Source organism: Solanum stenotomum, chromosome 9, assembly GCF_019186545.1.
Source record: "Solanum stenotomum isolate F172 chromosome 9, ASM1918654v1, whole genome shotgun sequence".
Taxonomy (NCBI): domain Eukaryota; kingdom Viridiplantae; phylum Streptophyta; class Magnoliopsida; order Solanales; family Solanaceae; genus Solanum; species Solanum stenotomum.
In genome coordinates this window covers 55165945-55179838 of record NC_064290.1, presented here as the reverse complement: position 1 = coordinate 55179838, position 13894 = coordinate 55165945, and the positions used below count along the sequence as shown (strand labels likewise).

The window sequence follows — 13894 nt, the reverse complement described above, 5'->3', positions numbered from 1 at the left end:
GACTTGATTGAGTTCATGAGTGTAAAAACAAGAGTCAGTATACCAAGAACTAGGTGGGGTGATGGCTTCTTCAATTGGGATTTTGGGATCAAATTCTAAAACCAATTTTTGATTATAATCACATGAAATTTTAAATGAAAGATGATGCTTTTTGGATTTTACAGAACAAGTGAAAAATTGAATCTTTAAAGGAGAAGATAATTTGTGTTTGTTGAACTGATGAAAAGAAGTGAATTTCTGTAGCACTACCATGTTTTTGGACTCAAATTATTTCTGTATTTTGCAGGCCAAACAATAATAACATGATCTACAATTTAGCTACTGATTGAGACTTAAATATGAGAAAATAATATTACTAAAATAGGGGAAAAGGGGTCTAATATATGTTCCTCAACTTTATCAGAGCTAATATAAATCCTCGTTGTGTAAGTGACTCATATATACACTTATTAATACACAATGACTCACATATATTATTTTCCTCCAACGTAAGTGAAAAAATTATTTTTTATTAAAAAAAGACAATTTATGTAGGGATATATTTTATCCTTCTCACACGTTTTTTTAACTTTTTTAATTCAACGACTAATTTGAATTTATTATTTTGATGGTCAAATTTATTCTTTTCACTTATTTTCTTATATACGTAGAGATATAAAAATTAAATTACAATATATTCGTAGAAAAATAGTTTAAATTTTTTTAATATTAGTTTGCCCAAAAAACAAAGGGGGAAATTGGATACATCAATAGCCCAATTAGTTTAAATGAAACTTAATCTACCAATCCCCTTTTAAGATCTAGTTATAGTGGTGACAATAAGTAATTTTCTCCTCTTATTTTAGTTTATTATTAAATGAAACTTTATGTTCTCTTCTTTTCTTTTATTTATTTTCTTCATGCTAGATTATATTTAGTATTTTTAAAAATATTCTTTTTCCACCTCATTGAAAAAGGTCGTGGTCGTGGATGTGATCATGATTATGGTCAGGAATGAAATTCTCTTCCAGGTATAAATCAAAAAGGAAGGACGAAAGAACACCGTACATGTGATTGTCATACTCCCGAACACATGAATCTCGATGATGTGACTAAGGTTGAGGTCGTGGTTGTGGATGTGATCATGATTATGGTCAGGAACGAAATTCTCTTTTCTGGTATAAATCAAAAAGGATGGATGAGAAGAACACTGTACACGTGATTGTCCCAAACATATGAATCTCGATGATGTGAATAATTTTCAGATAGTATCTTATCAATGCAATATTTACACAAAGAAGTAGATCACTTAGAAAGACTTTCATATAGAAGGCTGTGAAAATGATGCACAGCCTTCTCAACTTGTGGCACATAGCGGCCAGAGCAGTATGCAGGTGATTCAAGGCCTCTTTGAACAGCTTCACATAACTTCATATCCTCAATCTGTAAAGTGTAATGAGCGTTACGCATCTGAATACATACAGATTACATATACGCGATAAATGTGTCAATGACAAAACTTGATACTGTACCTGCACTGTCTCACTATCCTCGAGACTCTGGGCGATGAAACTCTCATCACCCTGTGAACAAACAAGATGAAATTACTCGAAGTAATACATTTATCTTTGAGTAAGAAAACATATTGTGTACTACATTTACCTTGTGAGATGAATCAAGAAAGTAGTCAACTATCACTAGACATTTCCGAGGTCCTTGAGGAAGTACAAGATTCGTGTCCATCCAAGGACCATACCTACTTATCATGAAGTTGGGATACACGAATGCATATAACGCTGGTTTTGATCCAAGTCGATCAAATTCTTGGTCCTTTTCTGCATCACATCGTTGGATGCTGACTTTCTCAAGTATCTGATTCGTTATTAGGAGTAAATGTTAACCATATACTTGAGTAAATAGAAAACAAGCATAAAATCCAGAAGTTGGAATAAGATGAAGATGGTTTTGGGCATACAGTGGTGGAGTACGAGTCAAGTTTCAGAACGGAAGCATAACTTTTATGAACATATGGTACATGATAACCACCATCCAAGTAGTTGTCACAGTAGACCTGCAATAGAACAGACTGGTCTGAAACTTTGAATTGACTCAAGTTCGAAAATTTAGCTTGATTCTAGGATCAAGAGCATATCATCATTCTAAGTAATCGATCAGATAGTAAGTAAGGAGACGTGAGCAGAGTTTACACTAAAATGAATAGCTAACAAGATGACAAAGCATAAAAGTATGTTTCTAAAGACACAGATTAGAAAAGAACTGATTTATAACCATAATGTGAGAACTGACCTTCCAGTTACACTCAACGGTGTATTCACGTCTGCATAAAAAACTCAATGAAGAATCCACTCCACCATCAGTCAAGATTTGGGATGAATTACCCAGCCATTCATTTCCAACCAAGTCAATATCAGCTTCTTCTTCGGGCAAAACTCCATTTTCGAAGTTGAGAAGTATGAATGGTCCCCATACAGCTACTCTCACTGGGATTAGTCCCATATCCTATCATTCATATAGAAAACTATATAGGATCAAACCACCCCAACATTTTACATATCGAACGAAGAATGTGGTTATATAACATATATATTTATAATACATTCACTCTGAAGTTCTTGATTCCTGTTATTCGAGTTGCCTTTTGAAGTGCTCCATCCAATCCATATGTCCACCCCTGCGATAGGAAGAACCAGTAAATGAAGTATATTGGATGGTACTTCCTCCTCTATATCAAGGGAATGATATCGAGGCTAATAACTAAGTACATAAAGGATAGGCTAAAAGGATAAAGAAAGCTCTATCTGAGCATGCAATGAAAAAACTCACATGGTATGGACAAACAAAGCAAGAGTTTTTCCCACTTGCTGAAGCAAGAGGAGAGGCACGATGGCGACAAACATTGTGAAAAGCATGTATTTTTCCACCATCATCTCGACATACAACATACTCGAAATTGCCCAATCTGTTTTATTTCAACAATTAGCTACATGAACAAAACAGATATAAGTACATATCAAGAATAACACGAACGAGAGAGAGTTAATACCTTCCAGTGAAATATTGCCTAGGCTCTTTGATCTGTTCAGTGTACCCTGCAATTCAGAGAGCAGAATAACTCAATACTCTCTGTTTTACTTGTCCTATTGTCAATACAATTTTGTTCCACGTGATCAGGTTTTTAACCAACGCCTTTCGGATATAGCATATTAAGCAGATTGCATTTGAACTTTGCAAGCTACACTTTGGAAATACTTCATATTAAGCATGTTGTGCATTGTCATAACAGTATTTTTTCTCTATTCACTTACACATGAAAACAGAGAAACATATGTAAGAGCTACATTCCAAGACTACAATACCAATAGCTATGCCAACTACTGATACAGTTGCAAATGGAGAAGCAAAGCTCTAAACATCCAAGCTTTAGCCATATTGATATTAAAGACAAAAGATTTAATATCAAAAAGGAAAAACTTGACAAGATTGAGGCGCAATAACTGGTGTAATTCCCTGAGAACAACATAGCTCCGCCCTTGCTTACCACTACCTCATTGACAAAAGACCATTTGCTCAAATCCAAGTACAAAGAAGAAGAAACATAGCAACAAAATAGTGCATATTCGAAACACAATCAACAATAGCCTATCAAAAGCAAAAACTACAATAACACGGCAATGCGCGCTGCAGTCTACTAATAGATCCAAAAACTGAAGCATACTATAGAGAAAAAAAAACAAATTCAGGAAAATCAAGAGAATACTATCTAAAGTAAGCAAAAATTCAAAAATGATGTTATATATACCAACAGATTGCCAGCCTTTGAAGAAGACTCGATTGAGTTCATAAGTGTAAAAACAAGAATCAGTGTACCAAGAACTTGGTGGGGTGGTGGCTTCTTCAATAGGGATTTTGGGATCAAATTCTAAAACCAATTTTTGAGTATATTTAGATGAGATTTGAAATGAATGATAATAATGCTTTCGGGGTTTTACACAACAAGTGAAAATCATGTGAATCTTAAATGGAGTTATTTTCATGGATTGATGGAAGGAACTGAAGTTCTGCAGCATTGCCATGGTACAAAATACAAACACAAATGAATGAAAAATGTTGTCACTACATTTGCCTTTTTTTTTTTTTTTTTTTTTTTTTTTTTTTATGTTTTGGGTAAAAGAGGAGTAACTAATTTAGGAAGATGAGTTTATTTTATAGTTCATCCGTTTCTTTTGTCTCTGACTCATTTTGAATTTTGAGAATTAAACAAGTTTATCATTTATAATAAATTTTTGAATTATCAATTATTGTAACTTATAATATTTTTTACGTAGTTTACAACATATAAATTTCATTTTTAAAAAAATTAAAGATTTCATAAACAAAATTTCGATCGAATGAATTGAATGATAACTTTTATATTCTAATAAAAATATTATTTTGAAAACATTTCGAATCATTTTGAGTTTGAAAGATGTGAAGGTGTTTTTCGAGATGTGAATAGGAGAGATGGGATGCCATAATGAAATGACAGTTTTATTTTTCAATTTTTTCCCACACTGGAAAAATAATTAAATGAGAATTGCTAAAAAACTTATCATCTGGAATCTGGATGTTGAACTGTTTTTTTTTTTTTCAGGACCTCCCTTACAATATGATCACCAGTAAAGTTGAGTTGACAGATTTATTTGCAAAATAATAAATGATATATTATGTCATTTAATTTATTCTTATAAGAAATCTTCAAATTTTATATAATTAGGAAACATAATGTTCTAGCAACTATCATTATATAATAGAGAGTATTTAATATGAAACATTTTGACACATTAATGCAACACAAAGTAAGAAATTTATGCTTACTGTTCGAGTCAAATGTTTGTGACAAGTAACTTTAACTTTGTAGCAAGTAATTTTATAATATTTAATTTTCATTAAAAAATAATAAGTCAAAACTTGCTTGACTTATTAAGGTTTATATTAAAAATTTTGCATTTTCTACTTACATAATGAATTAAAAAAAACTTACCGATTAGTGTGAGATCTATATTTACCATTACGATTCTGAATTTTGGATCATGACATTATCGAAAATGATGATTATAAGATCTTTATGGCAGAGCTGAATGTAGTAAATACCAATGCTCGATCATAGTGTTTCAGTGTTGAGAGAAATGCTTTGAGTGGAAGTGGTGATGCACTTATAATAAGTTATGGATAATAAAAGACTACGATGTCAAAGAATCTTGAATTCAATGGCTTGTAATAGCATATAATGATTATGGACATCCAGTATGAAAAATATAATAATTATGATTTTTCTTATAAAATATACTAAAATATTGTTGTTTCCTTTTAATTTATTTTCTTTCTATAGTGGATAATAAAAGAGAATACGACCATGAAGTGAGAATATAACATATATTTATCACATACATTCACTTTGAAGTTGTTGATTCCTGTTGCCTTTAGAAGTGCTCCATCCAATCCATATGTCCACCCCTGCGAACCAGTAAATGAAGTATATCAGATAGTAATTCCTCCTGTATGTCTAAAATTATAGTATTGCATGCTATAACAACCAAATAAGTTACATGAGAATGATATCCGTACGGGGCCTAATACTAAGTACATAAAGAAATCAAGAAGAAGAACAAATAGATTGACAAGAAGCAAAAAGTTTACTGCTGTTTAAGTAATTGATTGTTATGTCCTTCGTCTGACCAGTTGATGGTCACAATAAGCACTCATCACAAACTAAAGGAGGAAGAAACTAAGGAGAATTTGAGTCTTCAACGTGTTGTTGCTACTTCGAGTTTGTATAATTAGCCACGTTTGTGTATGTATAATTCGTCAGAATATACAAATACATATGTATAATATACAATTATCTAACCTATATACATATACAATTCACCTTTCTCCTACTCTTTGCCCCCTCTCTCTCACCTCTCTCCTCTCTCCTCCATATAACATGTAGCTACGAATTGTAATTATCAAACTATAACTATGAAGAGTAATTAGGCTATTTTTGAGTGGCTATATGTGAAAGTTCCCTTATATTTTATCCTCCTCACACTTTTTTTTAATTCAATGACTAATTTGAATTTATTATTTTGATGGTCAAATTTATTCTTTTCACTTATTTTCTTATAAACTTTATTATATAGATATTCTAATATTTTTTATTTACAATATATCCGCAGGAAAATAGTTTTGATTTTTTTAACCTTAGTTTACCCAAAAAACAAAGGGGAAAATTGGATACAGCAATAGGCCAATTAGTTTAAGTGAAACTTAATCTACCAATCCCCTATTAAGATGTAGTTATAGTGGTGACTTTCTCCTCTTATTTATTAAATGAAACTTTATGTTTTCTTCTTTTATTTTTTATTTTTTCATTTCCACAATTTTTAAAAATGTTTTTTTTCCACCATATTGAAAAAGGTCGTGATGTATAAATTAAAAAGGAAGGATGAAAAGAACACACTCCGAAAGATGGATAATTTTGAGATAGTATGTTATGAATGCAAAAAATATTTGATTAATTAGAAAGAGTTTGATATAGAAGCCTTGTCAACTTGTGGGAGATAGGGGCCAGAGCAGTATGCAGGTGATTCAAGGCCTCTTTGAACAGCTTCACATATCCTCAATCTGTAAAGAAAGTGTAATAATTAATGAGCGTCATATACGCGATAAATGAATGTGTCAATGACAAAACTTCAAACTGTACCTGCACTCTTTCACTATCCTCCAGACTCTGTGCGATGAAACTCTCATCAACCTGTGAATTACAAACAAGATGAAATTACTAGCTTCTTTGAGTAATATACTCTGTGTGTACCTTGTGAGATGAATCAAGAAAGTAGTCAAATATCACTAGACATTTCCGAGGTCCTTGAGGCAGTACAAGATTCGTGTCCATCCAACGACCATACCTATTTATCATGATGTTGGGATACACAAATGCATATAACCCTGGTTTTGATCAAATTCTTGCTCCTTTTCTGCATCACATCGTTGGATGCTGACTTTCTCAAGTATCTGACAGTAAATGTTTTGAGTAAATATAATAAAATCCACAAGTTGGAATTATAAGATGAAGATGGCTTTAATTTGGGCATACACTGATGGAGAGCGACTCAAGTTTCAGAGCGGAAGCATAACTTTTATGAACATACGGTATATGATAACCACCATCCAAGTAGTTGTCACAGTAGACCTGCACGCAATAGAACAGAAACTTTGAATTGATTCTAGGATCAACAGCATATATATCATCATTCTAAGTAATCGATCAGATAGTGCTTTTCTCGAACAGAGTTTACACTAAAATGAATAAGCTAACAAGATGACAAAGCATAAAAAATACTGATGTTTCTAAAGACAGAGATTAGAAAAGAAGTGATAATTAATGTGAGAACTAACCTTCCAGTTACACTCAATGGTGTATTCACGTCTGCATAAAAAACTCAATGAAGAATCTGTTATCTCCTGTATTCAGGTTAGTCAAAAGTACAGAAACAGAAAAAAAAGATGAAATTGACAGAATGATTTTTAATCCGAGTTCACAGAAACCACTGTGNACCAAATCACCCCCTGACATTATACATAACGACCATGAAGTGAGAATATAACATATATTTATTACATACAGTCACTCTGAAGTTGTTGATTCCTGTTATTCTAGTTGCCTTTAGAAGTGCTCCATCCAATCCATATGTCAATACAATTATCACAACAGATTGCACTGACATTGCATTTGAACTTTGCAAGCTACACTTTGGAAATATATACTTCATATTGAGCATGTTGTGCATTGTCATAACAGTATATTTTTCTCTATTCACTTACACATGAAAACACACACATATGTAAGAGCTACATTACAATACCAATAGCTATTTAAGACAAAATGGAACATCCAATTGCTTTAGCCATATAGATATTAATATCAAAAAGGTAGAAAAACTTGAGGTTGTGTAATTTTTCGACCAAACTGAGAGAACAAAGTAGCTCCGCCCTTACTTACCACTACCTCATTGAGGTAGAGAGGCTATTTGACAAAAGACCATTTGAGCAAATCCAAGTACAAAGAAGAAGAAAACAACATATTCGAAACACAATCAACAATAGCCTATCAAAAGCAAAAACTACAATAACACGGCACGCAATGCGCGCTCGCTGCAGTCTACTAATAAATCCAACAATTACAGTTCAAAAACTGAAGCATACTATAGAGAAAAAAATCAAGAGAATACATTAATCTTTAAGCAAAAATGATGTTATATATACCAACAGATTGCCAGCCTTTGAAGAAGACTTTATTGAGTTCATGAGTGTAAAAACAAGAATCAGTGTACCAAGAACTTGGTGGGGTGATAGCTTCTTCAATTGGGATTTTGTGATCAAATTCTAAAACCAATTTTTGAGTATAATTACATGAGATTTGAAATGAATGATAATAATGCTTTCGGGGTTTTACACAATTACGAGTGAAAATGTGAATCTTTAATGGAGATATTTTTATGGATGGATGGAAGCTGGAACTGAAGTTCTGCAACATTGCCATGGTACAAAATACAAATGAATGAATAATGTTGTCACTACCTTATCTTTTTTTATGTTTTGGGTAAAACATACTAGTAACTAATTTACGAACATGAGTTTATTTTCTACTTCACCCGTCTCACTCAATTTATGTGACACATTTTGGATTTTGAGAATTAAACAAGTTTATCTTTTAACTCTAAATTTTTGAATTATCAATTATTATTGTAACTTAGAAGTAATAATTTTTACGTAGTTTACAAATATATAAATTTCATTTTTAAAAAAAATTTGAAGATTCCATGAGCAAATTCTCCATCAAACTCTCAAAAAAATGAAATGTGTCCCATAAATTGGGATGAGTGATTGATTAAGATAAAATCGTGAAATTAGTTATATTGGGATTGTAGTGTTCCGTATTGAGTACGAGATAATTATCTTAAAATAACTACTCCCTATATTTCAATTTATATGACCTACTTTCCTTTTTAGTCCGTCCCAAAAAGAATGACACATTTTTATATTAAGTAACACTTTAACTTTAAAATGTCCATTTTATCCCTAATTAAATAATTTATAGACACACAAATTTCTATCATTTATTTTAGACCACAAGTTTTAAAAATCTTCATTTTTTTCTTAAACTCGTACCGAGTCAAACTATCTCAAATAAAATGAAACGGAGGAAGTACTTGTTTTAAGTTACTCATTTCCTCCTTCTTTTTCAATGATATCTAACGATTAAGAAAATTCACGTGAAACTCATGCCCCTGACTATTTTCTTGTTTACGTTCCTCTCTTAATTTATTTTTAAAATTATATGTCCATGTAAATTCTCATTATACTATATGAATGGATTGAATGATATTTTTATATTCTAATAAAAATATTATTTTGAAAACATTTCTAATCATTTTGAGTTAGAAAAATGTGAAAGCGTTTTTATTTTCAAAAGAAGGGTGAGGTCCGAGGTGTGAATAGGAGAGAAGGGATGTCATAATTAGCGTTTTAATAAAATGATAGTTTGATTTTTCAAATTTTTACACTGAAAAAATTAATAAAATGAGAATAATAAATGATATTAATTTATTTGCAAAATCATGTGGTGTTGAACTATTTTTTTTTTGCTAAAGTCATCTCAGGCCACCTAAAGTTGTCCGCATAATTCACTTAGACACTTCAATTTATCCTTGTGCCAATTGAATACCTTATTTGTTCAAAAATCATTCCTATTGAACACAAAATATTGACATGACAAAAAAGTGTGATTCACTTTCTTTGATCGCGTTAAGTCATCANTTTTTTTTGGTTGATGTATTTTTGTTTGACACCATTTTCATGTATCTAATTCACAGATGTAGTAGTTTCAAAGTTCAAATTTAGGATTTTTTCATTGGTTGAATTTGTTAGTTCTTCATACTATTTTAATGGCTGATTAATATTGACTTTCATTTTTATTTGTATGTTTTCGTTAACAATGTTGCAATGGTTGCAGGTTCTGACTATTCATCTTCCAACATTCGAGCGGAGAGTAGAACTAAGTTTAGGAACGATCCAATTAAAATGGCTGACTATTCATCATGTATCTCGCGAGTAATGATACATGTCTCTCAATTACTCCGTTGATTAAGGAATAAGTTACAACTAATTAATTTAAACAAATAAAATATGTATCTCGATTTTAAAATTCGGTAGGCACCTGTATCTCACAGATTCAGACTCATGTATCCTAAGCACGAAATATGGTAGATACTTGTATCTCAATTACTAATCTAATTTAGGAATTCAGTTACAACTAATTAATTTAAACAAATAAAATATGTATCTCTATTTTAAAATTCGGCATATACATGTATCTCACTGATTCATACTCATGTATCCTAAGTACGAAATATGGTAGATACTTGTATCTCAATTACTCCTCTAATTTAGGAAATCAGTTACAACTAATTAATTTAAACAAATAAAATATGTATCTCGATTTTAAAATTCGGCAGATACATGTATCTCGCGAATTCATACTCATGTATCCTAATAAGCATGAAATATGGTAGATGAAGTAATATTTGAAACTAATGGGAATCTTAGTAATTAAAAATGATAGTTTGATTTTTCAAATTTTTACACTGAAAAAAATAATAAAATGAGAATAATATATGATATTAATTTATTTGCAAAATCATGTGGGTGTTGAACTATTTTTTTTTGGCTAAAGTCATCTCAGGCCACTTAAAGTTGTCCGCATAATTCACTTAGACACTTCAATTTATCCTTGTGCCAATTGAACACCTTATTTGTTCAAAAATCATTCCTATTGAACACAAAATATTGACATGACAAAAAAGTGTGATTCACTTTCTTTGATCGCATTAAGTCATCAAAAAATAATTATTTTTCTTTTTTTTTCCCCTAAATTTATGCACCTGAATTAATAAAAAAGAAAATAAATTAATTAACAAAAAGAAAAAAGGAGCAGTTGTCTTTTTCCCCATCCCTGCAACCCCACCCCCTCCACCTCTCTTTCTCTCACCCTCTGCCATTCTTCTTCTCATTTCCCTTTTTTTTTTATGTTAGTTTACGTCTCAAATATGTCAATGAAGTTCAATTTATTACATGAAAAAAAATATGAATTGATTTTTTTTGGGTCAAAGTTTGTTATTATTTTTTTCCAATTCTAATAAATAGTAACTAATGGATAGAAGATAAAGGCAATGAGTAAAAGATATACATGCTATCAAAATGAAGGAGAATGAATATTTAGCTTGAGTGGATAGCAATGGTGTATTTTGTACTGCCGACGCCAACGAAAGAGTAGAGCGATGGTTTGCTGGCGTCATCGATGCCGACACCAATTCCACCGGGGAAATCAGAATTGGGTCTATCGAAGATGAAGGGAAAGGGANGGGCTGTTAATTAAAAAAAACTTTTTAATTTTTTAAAATACTTTTTGGATTATTTAAATAAAGCTTTTTAAAAAAATTAAATACAATATCACGTGTCATCATTTTATTGGTAAATCGATTTTGTATTCACGTTTGAGATACACGCATTTTAATTTTTCAACCGTTTGTCAGTTTATGCCAAATAGGTAAAAATTTCTTAAAGTTAGAGTGTTCAATAGATACAAGTTTAAATTAATGTATCTAAATGAATTATACGAATAACTTTAAGAGGCCTCATATGACTTGAGCCTTTTTTTTTTAGACCTCCCTCACAATATCAATATGATCACCAGTAAAGTTGAGTTGACAGATTTATTTGCAAAATAATAAATGATATATTATATTATTTAATTTATTCTTATAAGAAATCTTCAAATTTTATATAATTTGGAAACAAAATGTACTAGCAACTATCATTATATAATAGAGAGTATATAATATGAAACATTTTGACAAATTAATGCAACATAAAGTAAGAAATTTATGCTTATTGTTCTAGTCAAATGTTTGTGACAAGTAACTTTAACTTTGTAGTAGGGGTCAATACCGAACCGAAAATCGAATCAAATCGTAAATTGAGTCAAATCAGAAAAAAATTCGACTAATTGTTTGGTTTGATTTGATTTTGTATTGAAAAAAAAACCCGACTATATTTAGGTTGGATTGGTTTCAACTAAAAAAAACCAATCCGAGACCAAACCATCTCGACATTATATATATATAACTAGTAAATGGACCCGCGCGAATTAGAACATTCTTCTTTAAAATTTATTAAAATAGAACTTTTCTTGTATACAATTTTCTTCTTTGTAAATTTCGTTAGTATTACTGTCACGACCAAGAAATGGACGTGATGACACTCGTCTTATCCCACCAAGACAAGTCAACCTAAAACTCAACCATTACAATAAAATGCGGAAATTTTTATAATCAACTCAAAAATACCCTAAAATCTGATTGTCACGTGTGCAAGCCTCTAAAGTATTACAATTGATTCAAAAGAAAAACACTACTCTCGAATGACATTGTTTCTAAAATAGAACAAGATCATAAATAGGAGTAAGAAGGTCCTCTGAAATGACAAGCAGCTACCTCACAAACCTCCATAAGAAGCCTCAGACAAGGAGAAGAGAAAATATCACAAAAGTCCGGGCTAGTAACCTATAAAAATGTAGAAGCAAGGGGTGAGTACCAAACCACATGGTACTCAGTAAGTAAACCTCTAAACACAAGCTAAGGGGATAAAATACGGGTACTCCTTACACCCCAACCGAACCTCCACAACTACAACCTGCATAAAACCAGCCCAGCCTAACAGTTCATAGTTTACATAGCACCTAGCTCAACAACAAACCAGCCCAGCCTAACAGTTCACAGTTTACATAGCACCTAGCTCAACAACAATCACTTTAACAAATTACATATCCTCAACAACAAACTCAATATTCATCAATCACAACTTCCACAAAAAGGCACTCAGAAATATCAGCAACACACAATATCAACTTCATAAAATAGAGGTAATCAAATATCAAGTACTTTCCAACCACCAATAAACACATAATCATCAAGAATGAAGGATGTCATGGGATGCAATGCAATATGACACCATGAAATGCTATGCCTCAAAATACCAAGTACTCTCTCAACCGTATATACATGATACTCCTCGAAAATACATCGAGAGTTCATGACCCATGGGGGACTCGCGAGGTCCATATACCGACACAGACGATCTCCACGTGTCTGTGCGGACGATCTCAACGCACTATCATAAATCAAACAAATTTTGCACAGACGATCTCCACATGTTTGTGCGGACGATCTCAATGCACTATCATAAATCAAACAAATTTCGCACAGACGATCTCCACGTGCCCAACTTATACTCAATCTCATGTCAATGCATGTGCACAATATGATTTCAATAAAATGGATGATGCATCTCAATCAAATATCAATATGATATGTAATCACCTCACCTATCACCAGTATACGGGTTCAATAAAGAACACAATCACACATAATAAATCAAGTCAATAATATGTCAACTAATGTTCATATGCTTTGGCATTCTTGGATTACAATCCGCATTCTATAGTAATAAACTTTTCCTTTATAACACTGGTACTCGTACCAATGCCCGTCACAAACAATTCTCAACACATCACACACAAACAATTAATCACATTACCTTTTATTACCCCTTTTTCATCATTAAAATTAATCAATGTGGACAAGTTAACCCATCACCAAGTCTCATTACCTCCATATTACAAGGAAATACACGAATTCCATACACTTAACAAGGGTTTAGAAATCCACTTGCCTCAAATAATCGAACAATCACTCCGGGACTTGAGCCTTCCCTTTTCGTTGAGCATCCAAATTAATCCAATCTATTCAAGTAC

At 31.8% G+C, this 13894-nt stretch overlaps 1 protein-coding gene and 1 pseudogene across 1 annotated transcript; both read right to left on the bottom strand.

Moving 5' to 3' along the window:
• Positions 1-1238: 1238 nt before the first annotated feature.
• Positions 1239-4073, bottom strand: LOC125876598 (choline monooxygenase, chloroplastic-like). Its single transcript, XM_049557817.1, has 9 exons — positions 3800-4073; positions 3044-3089; positions 2824-2959; positions 2597-2671; positions 2287-2499; positions 1955-2050; positions 1642-1851; positions 1512-1562; positions 1239-1422 (listed from the first exon to the last, which is right to left on the bottom strand). Exons 1-9 carry the CDS (start codon positions 4071-4073, stop codon positions 1285-1287), a joined length of 1239 nt encoding a protein of 412 aa, XP_049413774.1. The 3' UTR covers positions 1239-1284.
• A 2466-nt stretch (positions 4074-6539) lies between these two features.
• LOC125877675 (choline monooxygenase, chloroplastic-like) lies at positions 6540-7748 on the bottom strand (annotated as a pseudogene).
• Positions 7749-13894: the final 6146 nt, after the last annotated feature.

Coding starts and splice junctions, on each gene's coding strand:
- LOC125876598 (XM_049557817.1), bottom strand. CDS start 4,073: ATGGCAATGCTGCAGAACTTCAGTTCCTTCCATCAATCCATGAAAATA. Junction 2,960..3,043: donor AGGCAATATTTCACTGGAAG/GTATTAACTCTC, acceptor GAAATAAAACAG/ATTGGGCAATTTCGAGTATG. Junction 1,852..1,954: donor TTGACTCGTACTCCACCACT/GTATGCCCAAAA, acceptor ATAACGAATCAG/ATACTTGAGAAAGTCAGCAT.